The sequence below is a fragment of the Notechis scutatus genome, chromosome 1, assembly GCF_049901735.1.
Source record: "Notechis scutatus isolate UNSWTSFEM ecotype Mainland chromosome 1, rNotScu1.2, whole genome shotgun sequence".
NCBI lineage: Eukaryota > Metazoa > Chordata > Lepidosauria > Squamata > Elapidae > Notechis > Notechis scutatus.
Window position 1 is genome coordinate 114,727,212 of NC_142009.1, and position 21,634 is coordinate 114,748,845.

Genomic DNA, 21,634 nt, shown 5'->3' on the forward strand with positions numbered 1-21,634 from the left:
GCTTCTAAAGCCCATAAAGCGAATTGGTGCATTTTGAACTAAATATGGCCCGGATGACGTGGGTCTAGTTCTCTTCTTATTTCACTTTGCTGCCGACTGCAACACTTCGCTGGCCTCCCGATTTCCCCTGGTTGAGTCCAAAAGGGCGGGAAAGGAAACGTCCGGAGATTTAAGCTCAGGACCAACCAATAAACCTTGGGTTAATTACGGACTATGGCGCAGGGCGCCACGTGCGGCGGTGCGCGGTTCATGGCGGTGAAGAGAATCGCAGGCAGCCAACAAACACCTTCAGCCGCCCGGCCTTACCGAGAAGCGAACCCTCTCCTGCCTCCGCCGCACGAAAAGTTAAAATGTTGGCGCTTAGCTTAAAAAGAAGGGTGGCCAAGAAAAAGAAAGAAATCTCCGCAGTTCCAAAGAGATCTCAGGGAGAAGGGCTAGTGCTTTGTGAATAATTGAAAGCCCGCAACTAGATGGGGAGAACCTCTCTGCAAAACGGGGAGTTGTCGGAAAGGAGGGGAAAGAGGCAAGGCTAGCTCATTAGTCGTCTTCCCCGGGGCGAGGGCTGACCCAGGCTCCCTTTCAAAGGCATCTTGAAGATAACTAATACATAGAGAAGCCCTTCCGCAGCGCCACTTTCCGTAAGCCTCCATCGGACGCCAACCTCATCCCTGAAGAAGTGCAGCCTTCCGGTCATCTGACCCTTCCAGATGCTTTGGGATGCCAGATTTCAGCCCCGCCGCGAATTTTGGGACTCGTGATCCTAACGCATCTCGAGGACGTCAGGTTGAGGAAGGCTGCCTTAGGCACATCCTGCGAAGCTCCAGGGCTTCTACGATGGCCACAACGAACGCGCCACTTATGCGGGACGGCCCGGGTGCTTCCCCCAAAGGACGAGCAAACCGAGCTCGCATTTCGCGAAGAACGTGCTGTTTTTCTCCGTCAGCCCCGCCTGCGTCCCCTTGGCCTTTAAAATGGGCGTTGTGGCAGTGTTCGTGAATTCAAGGCACCGAACTGCAGGGCCGCTAGTGCTATGCCGCCTAGGAAAAAAAAGCTGAGAGAATTGGGCGGGAACGGGTGTGCGACGCCTCGTGTGATAGTCCTGCTCTCCAACGAGCTTCTCTCCTCAGAGCTCAAAGGCGCGCATTTTAGCTCGTCCTCTAGAAACAACGCGGAGATACCCGCTTCCCCCCTCACCACGACCTTGTATGACGGGCAGCCTCTCCTTGCCCTACAAGTTCCCCGAAAACTCCTCTCCCTCAGCCCTCCATCAATGCCCCTTTCCTGGTGGCCAACCTGGTAGCCCCCGTCCCCGTCCAGCCAGCCCCACGCTCCCTTTGAGGCCGAAGCTGGCCCGTTTGACTCCCGCTTTCTCAAAAGCGCTGCCCCGCAAACTGCTCGAGCAGCTGCCGGGCCGGCCGCTGCCCCTTCTGCCACACGCGCGAAGTTTTTGGCGCTCAGGTCTCTTTCCCCGTTCCTCCCCCGCTTCTCCCGCCCTCGCGCTCGCTCGTCGCCGCCGCCGTCGTTGAGCTCTGCTCCCAAGGCTGCCAACGACAGGACAAAGGCACATTAAACACGTGATGGCGAAGGCGCTTCATAAATGGGACCAGGAGGCAAAGAAGGGGTGTGAGCGCAGAGACAGACCGTTCAGAAGAAAGGGGACGTCGGGCGAGGCGCAATAGTCGGAGCAACGGCGGGAGGTGGAAACGGCTCGGGCGCAAGGGAAGGGGGCGGTGGGCGCAGCTTCTTATCCTCGGGGAGCGGCAAGGAAGAGAAGCACGGGAGAAGCACATGGCGAGGGGCGCGGACAAGCTGAGGCTGCCGCACCTCCTGACGAGCTGAAGAGGGAAAGCGAGCCGTTGTCCATACCTGCCTTCCCTGGGCTCGCACCGCCGGCTTCTCGTACGCAACTCCCCTTGCCTCTCACCCGCCTTCCCCGCCCACCTCCTCCTCCCCTGAGTACTGACGGGCGAGAAGGGTCGTCGCCGGCCACCGCTTCAGCGACCTCTCTTGGGCTGGGCGTGAGGTGCCGTCAAAAGAGAGCACGCGGCACCGGCAGCCGTTCAGCGAAGACCAGCGCCCTCCGGCTTTCTCTCTCTCTCTCTCTCTCTCTTCAAGCCTCGGGTTTGGGGAAGAGACGGTGCCATGTGAATGTGGAGGAAGGTAAGGAAAGGGGTGTTTTGCCTGGGTTTCCTTCTTTGCTTCGGCTCTAGGGAGCAAGCCGGTTCACGGTAGAAGGAGCGAGCGCTGCGAGGAGAGCCCACTCTTGGCGTCCTGGTTCCAAGCCCCGTTAGGGGAGAGGGCGCATCCACCCATTTCATTCCGTGCCATCGAGTCAGCCGTGGCTCAGTTCCTCTAAAGGGGACAAACTCACTGGATCATCCGAAAGGTAATGCGAGTTAATGGTTCTGCTCTCCGCAGCAGATTAAACAACAACAACAACACTTGAGAGTTCAGCCCACACACGGTTGGAAGACCGAGCTTCCATTGATTTAATTGTCTCTGTGCACGGTGTCTTTGAACTCCGATCCTAAGCTTCCGAATCGGTAGAACTTGCTGGCAAGTGATGGTCTCGGGTTATCAGTGAATTAAGTCATGGATGTTTTATTTCCCAATTTATTTATATAAATATATGTGTAAAGTGTTCCTTTGGGGTTGCCCAGACAGCTTATGTGTGCATCTACTGTAGCGAGCTCATTGTGTGTATATGCATTATCAATCCATCTGGTTACTTAAATGCGTACACTTTACCTATTAAGCTGCTTCTAGGTGGTTTGAGGATCATCTGCCATAGATATTTTGGAAAATTTTAGCATGGTATCAACTATTTGGAAACTCATCAGTTATGCCACAAAGAATCCATAGGAACCATCAGTTGGGCATTAAACAATAATTTGCAACTGGCATTCAGAATAATGCATTGCTGCTTTAATCTTTAAATCTCCCAATACCTGCTGAATCGTGAAAAGTTGATGGTTTCTTTTTTTTTTTTTTTTTGCAGCTTTATAATCTGAATCCCCATGACAATGACCTTTGTTAAGATATTTGAGATTTCTTGAATTAGCCAGAAACAGACAGAAGGGTGTCTCAATGAACAGAGAAATAGTTATTGATTAATAGAAAAAGCCTTCTCTTGATACCGTGTCTTGGGTTTATAGGCTTTAGTGTACTTCGTATATTAAAGAAAATAGCAAGGGATATTTATTCAAATTAGCTAGGTTTCAGTATGCCTATTTATTATTAATATGTAAAATAATTATTGGGATTTATTTGCTGCAATAGGCTAAACTTCCAAATAAAAAAATATTGAAATGCAATCAGTTTTTTCATTATAAGTCTTAATAACAATTGTTCACCTTTATGATTAACTGTATACTGTTCCTTTCTTCCCTTTATATTGAAGTATAAGTGATGCTACTCCGATAAGATCAAGCCAATGTGTTTATAAAAGTAGACAAGACTGAGTAGATAACATTTTATTTCCTCAAATTTTAATTGTTTTGTTTAATGGGCATGATTTAGTAGAGAGGAGAAAATACAAGATATGACAAGAGCCAGTCTTGTAGACTGGTAGTTTTGTGGTTAACAATATGTGTTCATTTTTCTCCATGCAGAGCAGTCACCTTCTAGGTTCCCCTAGGACTTTGTCAGACATAGAGGGTTTCATCTTTAATCCTAAGCCTTTGGTGATTAATAATGGAAGATATTGTTATTGATTTTTCCTGTATTTCCTCTGTTCTCCCTTCACTACCAAACTCCCAACAATGAAGACTTTAAATAGGAGAAAAATATCACAATAGTTTTTGCTCTCTGATCATCCTGGATGAAGAAATGTTTGTGAGGGATTGAAAGACCAAAACAAACCCAATATATTGAGAACCCAATATTGGAAAAATATTTCAGAATCTTTATTTCCAAACTAGCATTCAAAATACGGTAAAATAAGGTTAAATTCTAATGTTAAGCATCAGGTATTTTGACAGAATTCTTTTTAGAATCTCTAAGACGTACATGCTAGTATGTAACAAATCTAAAGAGAAGATAGGCAGATTTCTTGAATGGAATAGTGGCTTCTGTCATTATTCTGTATTTGAAATAATATTAAGAGGATGAATATTCTAGTTTTTAATATAAAGCTACAGTTCATTGTACTTTAAGGAAACGTTGCTACTTGGACCTATTGTCTAGGTCAAAGTATTCCAAAGCACATAAAGAGATTATTAAAAAATAGTGAACTAGATTTGTTCATCTCTCGATGGAAATTGTTTCAACAAGTTAAGAAATAAATGCACATTGTGCACACAAATGTATTTATTTCTAACAGCTGAGGTATTGTAGTGTGTTTTCCTTACTCTTCTTGTATCTTTTTATGATGTCATTGTTCTTTGCTTTACAGAACATGTATGTTTGCTCCTTGTATTACTGCAGTTGTTTGACCTAGGAACTTGATCAAAGTAGCATGTTTACATCGAATGATATCAAAATAAGAAAATGGTTAGCAGTGGAACAATTAGCTGAGAATATTATTTTTCACAGATTACACATAGTTGGAATGATATACGTTTGCCTTTTTACAAGAAGAGAAAAAACTCATTAGTGTGATGACAGCTCATATTCTGCAGTGGGTGTAAATTAACTATAGGAGAAAAGGCATGAGCATCTAATTAGTTTAAAGCCAAATTTACACATGTTAAATCACATTAACTTGAGAGGAGCTATGTAAGAAATGCAGAGGATGATCTTAACTATACTGGAAAGAGAATACACATGTTATATTCATAAACAATTTCATTTAATGCTAATGAGCATTTGAAAAAAATTAAAAACATCTAAGTATAGAAGAGTGTTTTCTATCAATGTGCATATAAAGTCTCTAGTAATATCTCAAATATATTGGAAAATAATATAATAAGTAAATAATTTTACCAAAGCTGGACAAAGTCCAATATTTGAGAAATTTAAGCACAATCTCATGAGATCAAATTTGAATGGGATCTTCTGTCAAGATTTCATTGTTCCTTGCCTTTGAACTTCTTAAGTTCTTTTAATCATAAAGTTACTTCAGTTGCATGGGTAATGTGTCCTAAGTAAAACCTTCCTTACATTGTTGAACTTGGAAAATTAACCAACTGAATTTTAAAAAGATATATAAATCTTCCTAAATTTCATATTATGACATAATATTGTTTAAGAAAATCTAGTTAATGTTGCCAGTTTCTTAAAAGTTTGGATTCTAATTAATACTTAAAGATTTGTAAGATGTTAAAATGTGAGCAAAAATCTCAACCATATTAATACTGTGTTTTTCCAGAGGAGTTTCATTCCGAGTATACAAGACTATTGCATCTACTTTCCTACATCCTACTAATTTATGTGCAAAGTTAAAAAGAATCTTAAAAAAATTATGTCTATTTCAGAAATAATTATTTCATAAATTTTTCTAGCAAACCATTCATACTTCCAGCAAATTAGGAATTCTTTTTTGTCCCCATGAGCTGTTTTTATCCTCTTTGATCATGCCTCTATTATTAGTTATATTAGTGGCAAAAAAGAAAAAGAAGAAAAACGTGGACCTGCCCTGTATCCATGAATCAGGAAACTTGAATATTTGGATGTTGTTATTAGCAACAGCTACATTGTCCAGCTAATTGCTAATTTAAAAGGTTTATGGCCAGCAATCCCAGTGTATGGTTACAAGTGTGACTGTATAAGTGAAAACAAAAGCTAGAAAGAAATAGATCCTTTCTCTATTCTTGTTCTCCTATTTGTAATAGTCTATGTGCCAAGTCTTTCTATTAAAAGCATTTTTTTCAAACATGCCAAGACAACTTTAATTGGCATTATGTTTCAGTGTGAATGAAATTTTGCTTTATTCCTATACTGTGTTGACTAATATAAGCATATTTATTGCCCAGTACACTGAACATGCAGGTGTTTATTTGGAGTTGTTATGGTGTTTATAGTTATGTTAATAAGATCTTACAGGATTAACATTTGCAAACTATGATAATTACTTATAATAGCAATATCTGAACCTTCTAATTTAAGGAAAAATTCTGGTCATTATTTCATCCCAAAGTTTAAGATTCTTTATACCTGAGGAATGTTTTGTAAACACTTTTCCTCACTGGGACAAAAAATACAGCTAAAATAACCTATGTTTGTTTTGTTTTTAAGACACAGTACAGTTAGACTTTTAAGACAGAGTACATTTTGTACGTACAAACATTCATGTTGTTAGACACTCAAGTGTTCTTACTGTGTCCATTCCTGAATACAAGCAGGACCAAATGTATACTTGTTCAATACATTGTTATAATGGCATTGTTATAATGTAGCTAGCTACAATAAGGAACAAGCTATCCCTCCTAAAGTAGCTGTTTATGGAATTACCACTATGCTATCATAGGTAGCCAAGTAATAACCAGGATGAACAAAGCTGTGCTTGCTTAAATTCCTTCTTCTTTTGAAATCTCTGGCCTGCTAGTATATCACTAACAAATAAATTAAACACTTACATTTAAAATTAATTCTATACTGTCACAATTAAATAGTAAAAGGACATTACTAAAGATTTATATATTAAATATTTGTCTCTCAAGCTTTTCATGATCTGGAAATCACTTGATGTCTTTAGCAGTCATGGTTACTGAGTTAGTCATATTCATTATAAAGGCTGGAGTAGAAGATACTGATTAAGAAACACACTAAAAATCTATTTTAGTCAGATGGAGTAAATTTTCACACCTGCATTTTAGGAAAGCTGGTAAAATTTTCCTTCCCTTGGTGACTCTGTGAAATTACTAAGGAATTGTTATTTTTAGCCACATCAGCCTGTTTTTAGCATAGAATGTCAATGGGATGACTCTACTATATTGATCATCTAAAAAAATAATATGAAGTTTATTTCCAGGGTACTAAAAGAAAAATCTAAAGATGATTTGTTTATTAATATATTTTATTAATTAAGTATTATTCTTCTGAAAGGAGCTTAGAAAAGTTTACAGGTCTTAAAAACATATCAATAAAGCAACATTGTTTAAAAATAAAAAGTACAAATATTAAAAACAAAATTCTCTTTTAAAAAGTCAGAAAATATACTCTGGTCCTGGATTAGTTTTTATCCCATAAGTACATAGGTAAACAGGAATGTCTTCCACTATTTCTGACAAAAGACTAGAGAGATTAAAAAACTGATGCTAACCTTGAGAAATTCTATTGATGCCCACACAGTGTGAACTAAACCACCAGTGGTAGCTTGCAAAGTGTTCCGCAACTGGTTTTGGTGCAGGAGTTAAAGGGTATTGGAGGACATGATAGTTTAAATCTTTAGATGCTTGTAATACTTGTAAGCTTTTTTCACTGATCCAGTATGTTTTTTTTTTTTTGTTTTTTTTTTTTTTTTTTTTTTTTTTTGGGGGGGGTGTTTTTGTTTTTTTATTTTTTTGGTTTTTTTTTTTTTGAGTTAATTTCAAGCTAAAAGCACTAGTGGGGAGGCCGTATTTAGGTTAAGGGTAGATAAAATAAAATATGATTGTTTTAAGTAAAAAAAATGAATTGATTTTGATACAGAAGGCTGTTTCAAACAGCTGAAATTTGATTATTGTTAAATAGAGTAGTTTATTCAACTCATTAGTTTCTTTTTATTTAAGCAAAACCATTTGCACAATGGTGATTCAAGGAGAATATCTTGGAAAAATGATATAACACATTAAAGTACATGATGGAATCTGTTTTCCTTCAATAAGAGTATATACACACTCACACGTGTTAGCTTTACATTGGTTAAAGATAGATATACACTCGTTTGTGAAAGGGTCTCTCATGTTTGCCCTTACGTGTAGATATCACATTTAGTAGGAGTTGGTTGTTTTCCTTCTTAAAGGCAGGGTCCATCCAGTTGCAATAATGCACTGTAGTTTATATACCGTATCAGTGTACAATTGCAAACCACCGCAAGTTAGGTTGAATATTTGCCATGCTCTGTAGTGGTTTATCAATTTGTTTATTAGCCAAATCCACCTGCTAAGAGATACGATTAAGATATTTAGTGGCATAAGTAAAAGATGTGTGAAGAAGGTTGTATCTATGTTAACTTGCTGAAACTTCATTAAAGTATGTAGAAGAGTATGCTAGGCAATACTACCGTTCTGTCTTTTCCTAATTCTGTAATTATATGTGGAAATTGTCTTTTCTTCATGTACTTATTTCTCAAATATAAAATTGTATATACTTTTATATTGTTCATTGCTATAAACATTTAACTTCATGCTTTTGAATTACTTTCTAAACTATACCTTGACAGTAGTTTGCCACTAAGTATTAATTATTCTGGTCTTTTCCCCCAGATTATTCCTTCCTTCCTTTTCTCAAATGTATTAACACTTTTGCAGCTTCTTCGGGCTTTTGCATGAGATTCCTTTTTCTAACTATACAAATCAACATTTATTAAAATAGTCTATAGGAAAGGCCAAAATACAAATGCATGTCAATCTTCTATGCTAAATCAGAATGGGAAAATAATAATTATAATTATCGTATTAGTTTATAAAAACAGAAATAATTACATATAACTTTGTATCTCTTACAAATGGTTGATATTCAGGAAAAATAATTGGAAGTATTCCCTCAAACACTAGTTAACTATAAGATTCACAGCCAGTAATCATAAACAATGGTTCCAATTTATCTGAGCCAATGGGCATATTTGACTGCCAGCATTAGGGGCAGTAAGCTGTGATATATCAGCTGCTGGAAAACATGATGGAGTTGATAGTATAGTGGCCATGTCTTCCTCAAAATTTAATTGGCCATAGTGGAGAATTCAAAGCAGAGTAATAGACATTCAAACTGATCCATATGTGTGTGTGTGTGTGTGTGTGTATACACACACATACACACATATAAACATATACAGTTACACAAACACATACATACATGTAAACAAATAGCTCAAGTTTAACAGTTCATTTGGACATAGGTTTTGTAAATATTTTATTTCCAGTAACCAGAGTCAATATTAAATATGAAAGTATTTTTAGAAACTTTAGCTGTCATAAATTAGTTTTAAATCGCATTATATGTTTTTGGGTTTGCTTGTGAGTTGCCTTAAAAAGGCTTTTGGTCTGGAAAACTCTAGAAACAAAACTTTGATTTATTTCTTTGTTAAATTTATTTGCTGCCTGTCTCACTGTGAGGCTACTCTAGACCCCTTACAACAATAAAAAGGAAGATATAAAAAAAGTATAAACAAAACAGAAGTAAAATAATAATACAGTAAAATAAACAGAGAAAAAGAAAACAAGAAAACATAAATATGATAACAAAAAGATGGATTGGTGCAGAGCTAAGAACAAGGAGGGGAGGTAGAATTTGCCATCAATTCAGTGTTACTTAATTAGCCATTAAGTACCCTAGGCCTATGCCATTAAAGGCCACAGCCAAATCTTAAGCTGCACTCAGTAGCAGACCCGAAGCTAGTGAAGTTTTCAGGGCAGAAGTGTAATATGGGCCATCCTAGACGCTACAAACGCTGCTCTCGCTGCCATACTTTGTAGTAGCTGTAGCTTCCATATGGATTTCAAGGGTAGTCCCATGTAGAGCATATTACAGTAGTCCAGATAAGAGATAACTACAGCACAGGGAGTCATGATTCCAGAAAGTTTGCAGCTGGTGCACAAATCAGAACTTGGTCTCCTAGTCACACCTGCCACCTGCTCTTCAGGCATGAATCCAGGAGAACCCCAATATTAATGGGAAGTGAAATCCCATTCAGGTTCCTACAGGTCCTCCATCCAGGTCCCTACAGTCTCCACCCATCGTGAGAAGGCAGAGATAGCATCACTTGGGTCAAGATGTAGAATCGTAGAGATGTAGAACTGAGTATCATTCAGCATATTAATGATACCTCAACCGATAGTGACAGATGATCTCAACCAAAGGCTTCTTGTAGGTATTAACCAGGAGAGGAGACAATAACGAGCCTTGCAGGATGACACTGCAAATGAGTAATCAGTGCCTGGATCTATCACTCCCTATCAACACCGATTGGGACCGACCTTGGAGAAAGGAACTAAACCAGCACAAAACTGTGCCGCCCAGCCCCAACCTGCATAGCCTGCTTAAATAAACTGTATAAAAGAAACAATTACGGAATCTGTGTTTTATGTTGTACAGGATTGATGCAGTTAAGCTTTCATATGATATATTTTAATATAGATAAGTTTAAAATGCAAGTTAGAAATGGATGGTCAGGCCTGTAAATGAACTTGCTTTCAAGATAAAAGTTTATGAATGTGAACAGTTCTCACTTTTAATTAAATGTTCATTTCCTAATCCTTATCTCTTGATCAATTTTATTATGATCGAATGCAACTTTTACTCTACCTTGAATAGTTCAACTTCCAAGTCATTATTAACTTTTTAGAAATATAACTGTTTCATATTTTTCTATGTAATTTGTTATTTTTTTGTCACCTGAGGAGTGAAACTTACTTCAAGAGTAAATAATAGTAAGCAGCATGTTTGTCAGTACTTGACATTCAGTGTCAACAGAGGGCATAAAGAAATCATTCTGGTTTTTAGCTAAAGATGCTGCAATGGATTTTTAATTGTTTACACTGCTGCCTTTCCTGTTTTACATTACTTTAGTGGATTTACTAGGATGCATTAGCAAGTGCTTCAGATTCCTGTTTTATGCATGTAATATTAATTTGGTTGACTTCAAATTGCATTTTATGGGTTTTTTATATGTGTTTTCTTAAGAGGTTTTTTTTCGTCCTGAAACCATATTAAAATGATGTCATTAAATGAATTGATAAATATAAAAAATGTTTTTTCAGATTGTAAGGAATTGAGGTAGGGAATTCTTAATTTAACAACTGCAGTGATTCCCTTAACAACTGGCAAGAAATGTCATAAAATGGGCAAAATTCATTTAACAACTGTCTCACTCGCAAGTTGATTAAAGTTTAATTCATGAATTAGTTACTTTATTCAGTCTGATGCAAAATTTACTCAAGGAAGATCCAATTCTGGACTTAACTCCTAACAATATAATCCTACATCTGTTCAGAAGTCAAGTTCCACTGAGTTCAGGGAGATTTGCTTCCAATCAAACAAATATCATTTAAGATATCATTGTATCTTAAATAGATTGGGTTTTAGGAGAAAGCTACGTCAAAAGGAGCACAGACTACAAATGAGTCAAGTCAAAAAGATTTGAAAAAGTGCAAAAGATGGATTGATTGATTTGTCTAATAATGAAAGACAACCCAAATATAGTGGGCATAGCAGAAGAACATTTTACTGATGTCATTCATGAGTCTAGAGATGGATGGGCTGTTAATGTCTTCCAGTCTGAAGGCATCAACTCTATTGTTCATTGAGTTCATGTTGTCTTTCCTCAGTCGCAATTTTCAGTTTCAACAGAATTTATCTGGCCACCTCAATTTTATCCTCATGTTCATATTTAACTACTCTTTTCTAATTTCTTAAATTATTGATTTAACCATAAACACGAAAAGATTGTTCCATTCTTTTCTAGAACATTTAGTTGTCTTCCATTAAGTATACATTCCATTGGGCTTTCTCATTTCTCGCCCCATTTTGAAGAGATGTGTTTGCATGACTAGACTAGCCTTGAAGAAACTAGAGAGTATATAGTGGAAAGGTTTGAAGGATAGATTTGAATGTCTCTTTCACACAAAATAGTGAAAACTCCACAAAACAATGCACTTCCTCCTTTCTAAAGAGTGAAATAAAGCTGCCATATTGCTTCATGCCTGCTTCTTCTAGCAGGCCCACTAGCTAGAAAAGGTTTCTATGTGTTCATGCAGGTACCAAAGCTGTTCCAGTGCTTCCAAGGAGCTACTGGAAGTGCCAGAAGATGCATTTTCAAATGCACAATTTATGATACAAAAATTCTTTTCTAGCTAATAGATTGGCAGAGGAGGCAACTTGAAGATAGAAGTGCAATTACATCAAATAATCAAGTTTATACTTTAGGAGTCTTTATGATCTCACTGTTAAATATGAATTTTCAGACGGTGCTGGGCTAGATAAGTAAATCGTGTGAAATTGTAACCAGGCCTTTTAAATGGTTATTTGTGCAATGATGTCAGCCAGATTGGGGAAAAAACTGGAATTCTTAAAAAAGATAGATTAGGCTGTGCCCATCATGCAGAATGCAACTGATTGAACATACCTGGACTGGCCAAGCTACCTTTAGATACTGGTGCTTGTCAGTACAATTTAAAGCACTGATTTTGAGTTTTAAATCAGATTTGGGGAATATAAAGCCTTGCTATTGGCTATGAAACCTGAAGCTGCCCCTTCCTGCTTCAAAGATTTAAACAAATAATAAAAGATTGTTTTCATTTGTACCAGTCTGAAATATTCTTTTCTCACTTGCCTGTTGTAAAAGGCATTGATTAGCTAATGCAAGACAGAATATGTTTTAGTAGTCATGATGCATTTCTGAAATGAGTTTCTAGACATCTTCTTTGGAAATATTCAGGACAAGTCCAAAGAACCATTTCTTCCAATTGTTTTTTCTTGATTTTTGGGGGGAGGGGGGGTGATTTTAGTGTATTTAAAGGTTAATGATTTAATGCTGGGTTTTTTTGGGGGGGTGTTTGTTGTTTTATTGCATTGCTTCATTATGTTTACTATCTTGAACAGTGCATTCTTAAAGTTAGCCTAAAAAAAAAAATTAAATGAAAAGACTGTCTTTTTCTTGTGAAAGAATGCTACCAGATTCTATATTGGAAACATTTATAGAAGAGTCTTTCTATTGATGTAGTAGGATCCAGTCTCCTCCTCCTGCCTTTTCTCAAATCCTTGAAGATTTGGGGTTTTTTGTTTGTTTTGAATTGTTGAAGCTGTATTTAGCATCAAACTTCATATAGTTGCACGTATATGCATTAAATTTATACAAATAAATTTTAAGAAAATGGATTTAATGGGAATTGAATTAGTTGTTTTAGCTTAGCTTTAATGTAGTTTTCAGGGTTTTAATAGGTGCAAGTACACATTGCCTGTGATTTGCAATTATTATATTCTCAAAAGCAAACAAAGAACCAAACAGAAGAGAATCCAGCTGCATTCCCAAAAGACTAAACTCTTTTACTAATGAGCTCCCTTGTACTCTAAAAGAAATTTGTATTTGCAAAATACGGTAACTTGAAAATTACTGTGATAATCTAAATGTAAAAATATGGGGGAAATGGGACATCATGGTGGGATTTGCTTGTCATGATATGGTTGATCATAGTGCTTGAATAGTAAACATATACAAAGCAGCAATTTGTGGATTTTTTAAAAAATGTCTATGTTTATATGTACTTTAAATCAAGTTACTATCTGAATATTTTTTTGCACTTTTAAGATAGGAAAAGTTGTAAGGAAGAGTTGGCTGGCAAATTGTTCATTGCAGCTTTGTCATAAATTGTTTAGCTTCATAAAATATGAAATGAAATGACGTTAATACAATATGAATAATCTTCTTTATAAATCTTATATAGCTAATTGAAAAGATGTTACAGAAAAAAAAAATCTTTTTGTTATACACAACTCAGAAATTTTCCTTTTTTTATGTAATGAGATACACTGATTTTTGTTAAGGATTTCTTTATTTTGTTCCAATAATTAGTATGTTTTAGAGTTAGCTACCAGTATATGTTGCAAAGCAATTACATTTAATTCTGTGTTATGATAATTTAATTAAAAATTCATCATTACATATTTTAAATCAGTTCATTGGGAAGTTTCTTCCACTTATATTACTATAAGAAGCAACAATATGATAGTGGTAAAATAAAACAACAGTTAGTGTAATAATGTTAACAGTTATTTATATAATGATTGTATGTATATAACAATGTATTCTAATAATATAAGCAGAGTTTTCTTCTGTATTGTACATCGTCAGCACCTACTGATTTTTACCCTGATTTTTAAAAATTCTCATTGAAGTCAGTTATTTTTCAATTGATTAAAATTGGTTTCTACCTAGATAGTCCTTAGTGATATTTAATTCATGGAACGTAATGTTTGAACTGCAACTTTAATAAATGGAGAAGTTGCCATTTTAGCTATAAATAGAAAAGCATTAAGTAGGTTCCAAGGGGAAAAATAAGTCAGGAAGCCATGTTCTCAGAAATTTAAGAGACAAGTTTATTAAAGGAGAATAAAGGTGGAAAACATTAAAAATGAAATATGTAAAAAGATTTGTATGGCCTATTACGTCTGACTTTCACATATTGGTTAGATTCACACATAATGCTATGCTGGCAAACCAATAAGAACATTGGTTTGGTTGTGGCTTAGGGATGTCTCTAACCAATATAGTTGATAAATCATGGTTTATAGCTGAGTTTATGTGAATCTAAAAATTGTAGTTTCCTTAGACCGGAGTTAAACAAAATTACATAATATAATTGTGAACCCAGTTGATGATTTTGAACCAGCTTGATAATTCTGTGACTGAAAACTTCTTATTAAAGCATGTAATTTTATGTGTGCCTTACATTAAGCTTTACAGAAGACAAATAAATGATAGTTCATTTGAGAGAGGGAGGGGAGTGGGAGAGAGGGAGAGGGAGAAATAAAAAACCGTGTGTCATGTAAGATATTTAACTTAGATGCTATAATTACGTTTAAATAGGACATTGAATGAATATATCATACTTGACAGATGAAAGTAAATGAATATATCATACTTGACAGATGAAAGTTTTTTTTTAAGTAAATACCAGCTGTTCAGGCTTTTAAATGTAAAGTAATACAAATAATAAATTGGGGAAACCATTAATTGGTGTAGCAAGAAGCATCTCAGTTTAGCCCTTCTATTTTCTCTTTGCACTTTCCTTGGCTTTGAGGAAAGACCTTTCTTGAAACTGGTACTTTGGGATATTTAACTTAAGTTCACAAAGGTAATCTTAAAAACAATCACTGGTTCAGAAGAACACATTGAAATTATTTAATAAATAAATCTATACAGTCCCCTTTGAGATGAGGGTAAAGTTAAAGAAGTTAATTAACTATTTGTTTTAACTTAAATAATTATTTTAACTGTTAAAATTAAGTTGAACCAAGTTAAAGAACTGATTAATTTATGCAGAGAAGTGTTGAATAGATGTGTAGGAAATTTTACTACCTATTATTTTTATTTTCTAAGTTAAAGGGTTCCTGTGGAGACAAGACATTCTTTTAAATAAAATCATGCTAGAGGCCAGGATTTTATTTTTCAGCATGCCTGCTTCCCATATTTTGAATTCAAAGAATAAAATAAATAAGTTGGGATGTTAAAAAAGTTATTCCAAGGTACAGCCTGTTCTCACTCTGTGATCTGGATCATGAAGATTAATATGTTCCCTGAATACTAAATATATACCTGAGAAAAGGTGTCATTCCTTTAAGAACCTTGAATGAATGGTTCCTTTATTAAAGCAACTTTTTTTAATAGGATAGAGAAACCTGGGGAAAAAAATCAGGTTTCTTCAATGGATAGGAGAAAAATGTTATACTCGGGTGGGATTCTACAGGTTCCCACCTATTCGCTAGAACCGGTTGTTAACATTCTAAGCAATTCGGAGAACCGGTTGTTAGAATAAATTACTGGCCTAATCCTGTAAGGAAGGCAGGAAGGAAACATTCTGGTGTTGCTTACAGAAACCGCCTCTCTGTTAACCCTTATTATATTCTTGACAGGACTAGACTTCCTGTCTCAGGAACTTCTCTGGAGTTGTTTTTTCCTCCTTTGCTGGTACTTTGCTTGTGTGGAGTGACTGTTCAAAGTTACAATGGCACTGAAAAAAGTGACTTATGACCCTTTTTCACACTTACGACTGTAGCAGCATCTCCACAGTCATGAGAGGCCAGGCGAGAGGATGTGTGCCTTGATGTGAGTGATGTTGAGGTGGCCACACCCAGCCAGTCACATGACCACCAAGCCATGACCACCAACTAAGCCATGACCACAGAACCGGTTAAAAAATTTGAATCCCACCCCTGGTTATACTCCTATGGGGTCTGAAGTAATTCTTCTTAAACAGTTTTTAACCTTGCATAGTCATTTTCTGTTCCTATTTATTATAGAAAGTATTATATGGAATAGGATATTTTTTTCACTAGGTTTGCATGCTTAGATTTGTTTTAAAAATATTACCTATTTTAAGATCAGATACTGTATGAGGTAAATAGTTAAGAATTAATATTATCCAGCAACCCTGAATTGATTTATTTTGAATCTGATTATATTGATCCAAGATGGACAAGGACTTAAATTTCTGCTGAAAGTGTTCATAAAATTTTGACTCTTGTAACTGAGAGAACGAGTATTTATCAAAGTGATTTAATTTCTGCCATGATTATACATGAATAATAGGTTTCACTGTACTTTTCTTTTTCAATATATTGCAATATGATTGGATCAGAGAGGAGCCTAATGACAGTAATTGAACAATAAATTCTATGGAATATTCAGTAAAATGATCTAAATAATGTACAGCTTTTTAAGCTTTTCTAAAAACAGCTCATCATATGCTGTATTAGTTTATCAGAATTAAAGAAAATAAAAATAATAGAAAACTAGGGGGAATAAAAGGAGAAGAAGAGGGAGCATGACATAGAAGGGGAAAAGGGGGAAAAAAGGCATTGACACTGTACACGTGTCCATATGGAAAGAGTATAACTGAAAACCTGCTCTTGTTTCAGTATTCTGCAACAACCATTGGTATTATCATATTTTTAAAAAAAACAGAAGTCACTGGCTTATGAAATAGAAATGGGAAAACATTTTAAAAGATACATAATAGCGATAGAATACTTTAATCAAAACAAATGTGTATTGTAATATTTCTGCCCTAAGTTTTTAATCATTTCACTGCATAGAAAAATATTCTAAATATGCTGCAATTTAATTAATATTCATCTGCTGTATATATGAGAAACTGATTCAATATTCAGTAGGGCTAAGGGTTCTACTCAGTTAAGTTGCTTTTTTATTTCTTACTTCTGTTCCAGTTTTGCATATATTTATTTAAGTTTGGTTTTCTCCCCGACAGGACTGCCTCAGATTTTTTTCCAACTCTGCATAACGGTCATCTGGGGTTATGAAGTCAGTCCTAGATGGCCTTGCAGATACAACCTTCAGAACAATTACAACAGACCTCCTTTATATGGGTTCTAACGACATCCAGTACGAAGACTTTAAAAGTGACATGGCCTCCAAATTAGGATACTACCCACAGAAATTTCCTCTGTCTTCTTTTCGAGGTGACTTCCATCCCAAAATGACTGCAGGAGAAGATGCCTCTTTAGGTGCGCACCCATCGGATCAAATCAATATTACAGATTTTTACAACAAAACCTTGTCTCCCTTTAAGGAGAATGAGGAGAACATACAGTGTGGTGATAACTTTATGGACATGGAATGCTTCATGATTCTGAACCCCAGTCAGCAGCTGGCCATTGCAGTCCTCTCCCTCACCCTGGGCACCTTTACTGTTCTGGAAAACCTTCTGGTTTTAATTGTCATCCTGCAGTCTCGAAGCCTTCGCTGCAGGCCTTCTTACCATTTCATTAGCAGCCTGGCAGTAGCTGATCTCCTCGGCAGCGTGATCTTTGTCTACAGTTTCGTTGATTTCCATGTTTTCCATCGGAAAGATAGCCCTAATGTGTTCCTTTTCAAATTGGGTGGAGTTACAGCCTCGTTCACTGCTTCAGTTGGAAGTCTTTTCCTCACAGCAATAGACAGATACATATCTATACACAGGCCCCTCTCCTACAAAAGGATTGTTACCAGGTCAAAGGCGGTTGTAGCGTTCTGTGTGATGTGGACAATAGCTATTGTAATAGCTGTTCTCCCTTTGCTTGGTTGGAACTGCAAAAAGCTCAATTCTGTTTGCTCAGATATATTCCCCCTAATTGATGAAAATTACCTATTGTTCTGGATTGGGGTCACCACTGTACTCTTGCTTTTTATTGTTTATGCCTATATGTATATACTCTGGAAAGCTCATAGCCATGCTGTTAGGATGCTTCATCGTGGGACTCAAAAGAGCATAATAATTCATACTTCTGCGGATGGTAAAGTGCAGCAGATCACTAGGCCAGAACAAACACGTATGGACATTAGGCTAGCCAAAACTTTAGTCCTCATTCTTGTGGTTCTGATCATCTGCTGGGGTCCCCTACTTGCTATTATGTTGTATGACGTCTTTGGGAAAATGAACAAGCTTGTCAAGACTATCTTTGCCTTCTGTAGTATGCTGTGTCTGATGAATTCTACGGTGAATCCAATTATCTATGCTCTGAGGAGCAAGGACCTGAGACATGCTTTCAGAAGCATGTTTCCATCTTGTGAAGGGACCGCACAGCCTCTTGATAATAGTCTGGAGTCTGACTACCAGCACAGACATGCTAACAATCCAGGCAATGTCCATAAGGCTGCTGAAAAATGCATTAAAAATACAGTTAAGATTGCTAAAGTGACTATGTCAGTCTCTTCAGACACTACTGCAGAGGCATTATAAAACAAAGACAACATTTGGGAGAAGAAAGTGAGAGAAAGCAGGAGAAAAATCATGACTTCAAAAATGTATTTTTCCTCAATTGTACCATTTTAAATTTTACTCTTTTTAAATGATTTTTTAAAAAATTAAGTAGTAGCCCTTTCCCCAGGTTCTATAAACAAGGACTCAGAATTTGTTTTTAGAAATAGATTTCTCAATTGGCAAAATGTAAATTGATTAATAATTGCTTAACCCTATTATTATGTACAAAACATCAATCAATGAGAGACGTCTGTCTATGCGCTAAGGGAAGCATATTAGATGCTGAGTTGAAACATGCACAATACTATAATCAGATCCAATACTAATTTTATAATTGCATTTAATATCGGTATGAAATACATGTATGATAAGTAAGTGTTCATACCATCTTCTCCAAATGCAGCAGTACTGGACTGTAAACATTTTGTATTATGTCTTGTGAAATGTACAATGTTTACTGTATGTTACTGATATTCGTTTATTCAAAGTGATTAAGTAGATTTATGTAGATGTAATGTAAAGTATGTGATGATGTAATCTTTTCACCCTATTATGAAAATACTTCCTGTACTTTGAAGAATTTCTGTGAGGTATACTGAAAATTTTATGTTCTTAGTGTTTTTAGTGAACTTAAAGGGAAAGGCTTTACATTGGTTCTCTTCACATTTGAAATCATTACAAAGCCTGAAATTCCTATACATGGGAATAGCAGCAACAACAAACTATAACAAGTTTTTCTTTGCAGAAGAAAATTATATTGCTCAAACTGCAAAAAGTAGTTTTTAACAGATCATTGGCTTTTTGTTAGAAAAGGTTTATGTTGTAAAAGGCAAGATATCAGGCATTGGCTTATTTAACTGGAAATTATTTCTTCTGGTCAGTTGCTAGCAAAGGATCTCCAAAGACAACATGTGACCAGTGTACAAAGTTATCACTGTGATATATACTTGAAATGTGTTGCATTCCTAAGTCCCTGGTTTCAATGCATTTTGAAAGCTGAGATGCCAAACTCTAATTTTTGGTCACACATGGATAAAATGTTGCTCGTACTTCTTAAAATATGTGGATATCTAATTACTATCTATGTATTTGTGTAAATTGTATGTGAATTCTAAATAACTGTAGGTTACATTAATATTGTTAAGATAAGAAATTGTGACCAAATGTTTTCTTACATTTGTTGTTGCATTCTTTGCACATGAATTCTGTTTTTAAAAGTGAGTTCTTCCAGCCAAATCCATAAAAAAATTCAGCATCGTATTGGAAAAAATCCAATCTGATACCTAAAGAAAAATAATATTCTGGTATTAACAAGATAGCCTTGCTAAGAAGACAAAAGTGCTATTACACTTTAAGACTGATTGGTTTGTTATTTAGTCAGAATAACTATAAAAATGATTGAAAAAGCAGACTATCACTATGAACAAATATAGAAAGCTTAAAATAGACACTTGCAAGTGTCAGAATTAAGCCACAACAGCAACAAAATGCAGGAGAAATCTGTTTGAAAATCTCCAAATCTTCATAATCTCTGCCAGAGTTTAAAATGCAGAGATAAAAATTTAAATGCCAAACCTTAAAAAACAAAGTGAAACACTTAAATTCCTGATCACAACAAAGTAGGATTCTCCAGATCACCATGATCTAGCCAAGATGACTTATACGTGGAAGCAGATCTTCATGCTCCTCTTATTGACCAGGTTATATATGCAGAGGAAGATGTTACATGGACAGTTTCCCTTTCCGGAATCTTTATTGGTGGTTTGGAACCTATCCATAGTATCAGAAATCTAGAGGCAGGACATTTATATGGCAGGACACTAAACCCAGTTTTATCCGATGTCAACCTAGTAGGCGTATAAATTCAGATCCTTATATAGAACAGTTCTTACAACTGCCATATGAAAAGATGATTCGTCAACAGTAGATAAACTGAAACCTAAAATATTAGAAACCAGGAATAAATAAACAAATTTAATTTCATTGATAAGCAAAATAAAGTGCTAAATTCAAAGGTAGCACTTAACCAGTGATACCCAGGTTCCAGAATACTAATACAGTAGGACCTTTTTTCTTACGCTGTTTGCAAATAAGATTTTTTTCCAGTAATATAGAAAAGGAATGGGTTCAATTTCATTTCCATCTATAGTCCTGATATGGTTGGCATCTCTGCTTGATCTTCCATTCTCTTCCCCTTCTCCCCTTCCTTCCTTCCATTATTGTTGTGATAGATTAAATCCTTAGGAAGGTGACCCAGAAGAACCTCCTCTCATGAGAAGGAAAACACCAGCCTACTCTATTCATGTTCATTGTCAGGAATTTCTGCTTTTTAAAGAGCAAGATCAGTTATAAGAAATGTCTTCTCCCCCATTTGAAAATTATAGTCACGCATAGGCTGGATACATACTTTATTTTAAAAAGAAGCCATAATGTGGCTTGTTTTATTATAGTATATGAACCCAACAATTCTGGCTTTCAACTCAGGATTCATGTTTTTGCATGTTTATTTTTATTTATTTTTATTTTATTTGGTTTGTCAATTGCTTACAAGTTAATAGGTATAAGTAAAATATAGTTATGAATACATGGATACATATAAGAAAAATAAAAGAAACAATAGGACAGGGATGGTAGGCACGTTGGTGTGCTTATGCACGCCCCCTACAGACCTCTAGTAGACAGTCTAAGGTTAAAGTTTTTTGGGGTTTGGGGAAGAAACCACAGTCAGGTAGAGTATTCCAGACATTGACCTCTCTGTTGCTAAAGTCGTATTTCCTGTAATCAAGTTTGGTGCAGTTAACCTTGAGTTTGTATCTATTGTTTGCTCTTGTATTGTTATGGTTGAAGCTGATTGACAGGTAGGACATTGCAATGTATGATTTTATATACTATACTTAGATTGGACCGAAGGCGGCGTAGTTCTAGGTTTTCTAGGTCTAGAATTTCGAGTCTGGTGGCATAAGGTATTCTGCAACGAGTAGAGGAGTGGAGAACTCTTCTTGTGAAATATTTCTGGATTTTCTCAACTGTGTTAATATCAGTTACGTAATGTGGGTTCCAGACTGATGAGCTGTATTCGA

General features: G+C 36.2%; 1 protein-coding gene across 2 annotated transcripts; it reads left to right on the plus strand.

Annotated features, from left to right (window-relative positions):
• Positions 1 to 743: 743 nt before the first annotated feature.
• On the plus strand, positions 744 to 21,184 carry CNR1 (cannabinoid receptor 1). Of its 2 annotated transcripts, none has more exons than XM_087943651.1 (2): positions 744 to 2,160; positions 17,064 to 21,184. In XM_087943651.1, exon 2 carries the CDS (start codon positions 17,112 to 17,114, stop codon positions 18,531 to 18,533), a length of 1,422 nt encoding a protein of 473 aa, XP_087799777.1. In that variant the 5' UTR covers positions 744 to 2,160; positions 17,064 to 17,111; the 3' UTR covers positions 18,534 to 21,184. The 2 variants fall into 2 exon arrangements, with proteins under 2 accessions (XP_087799777.1, XP_087799788.1); XM_087943662.1 differs by lacking the exon at positions 744 to 2,160 and adding an exon at positions 2,197 to 2,386.
• Positions 21,185 to 21,634: the final 450 nt, after the last annotated feature.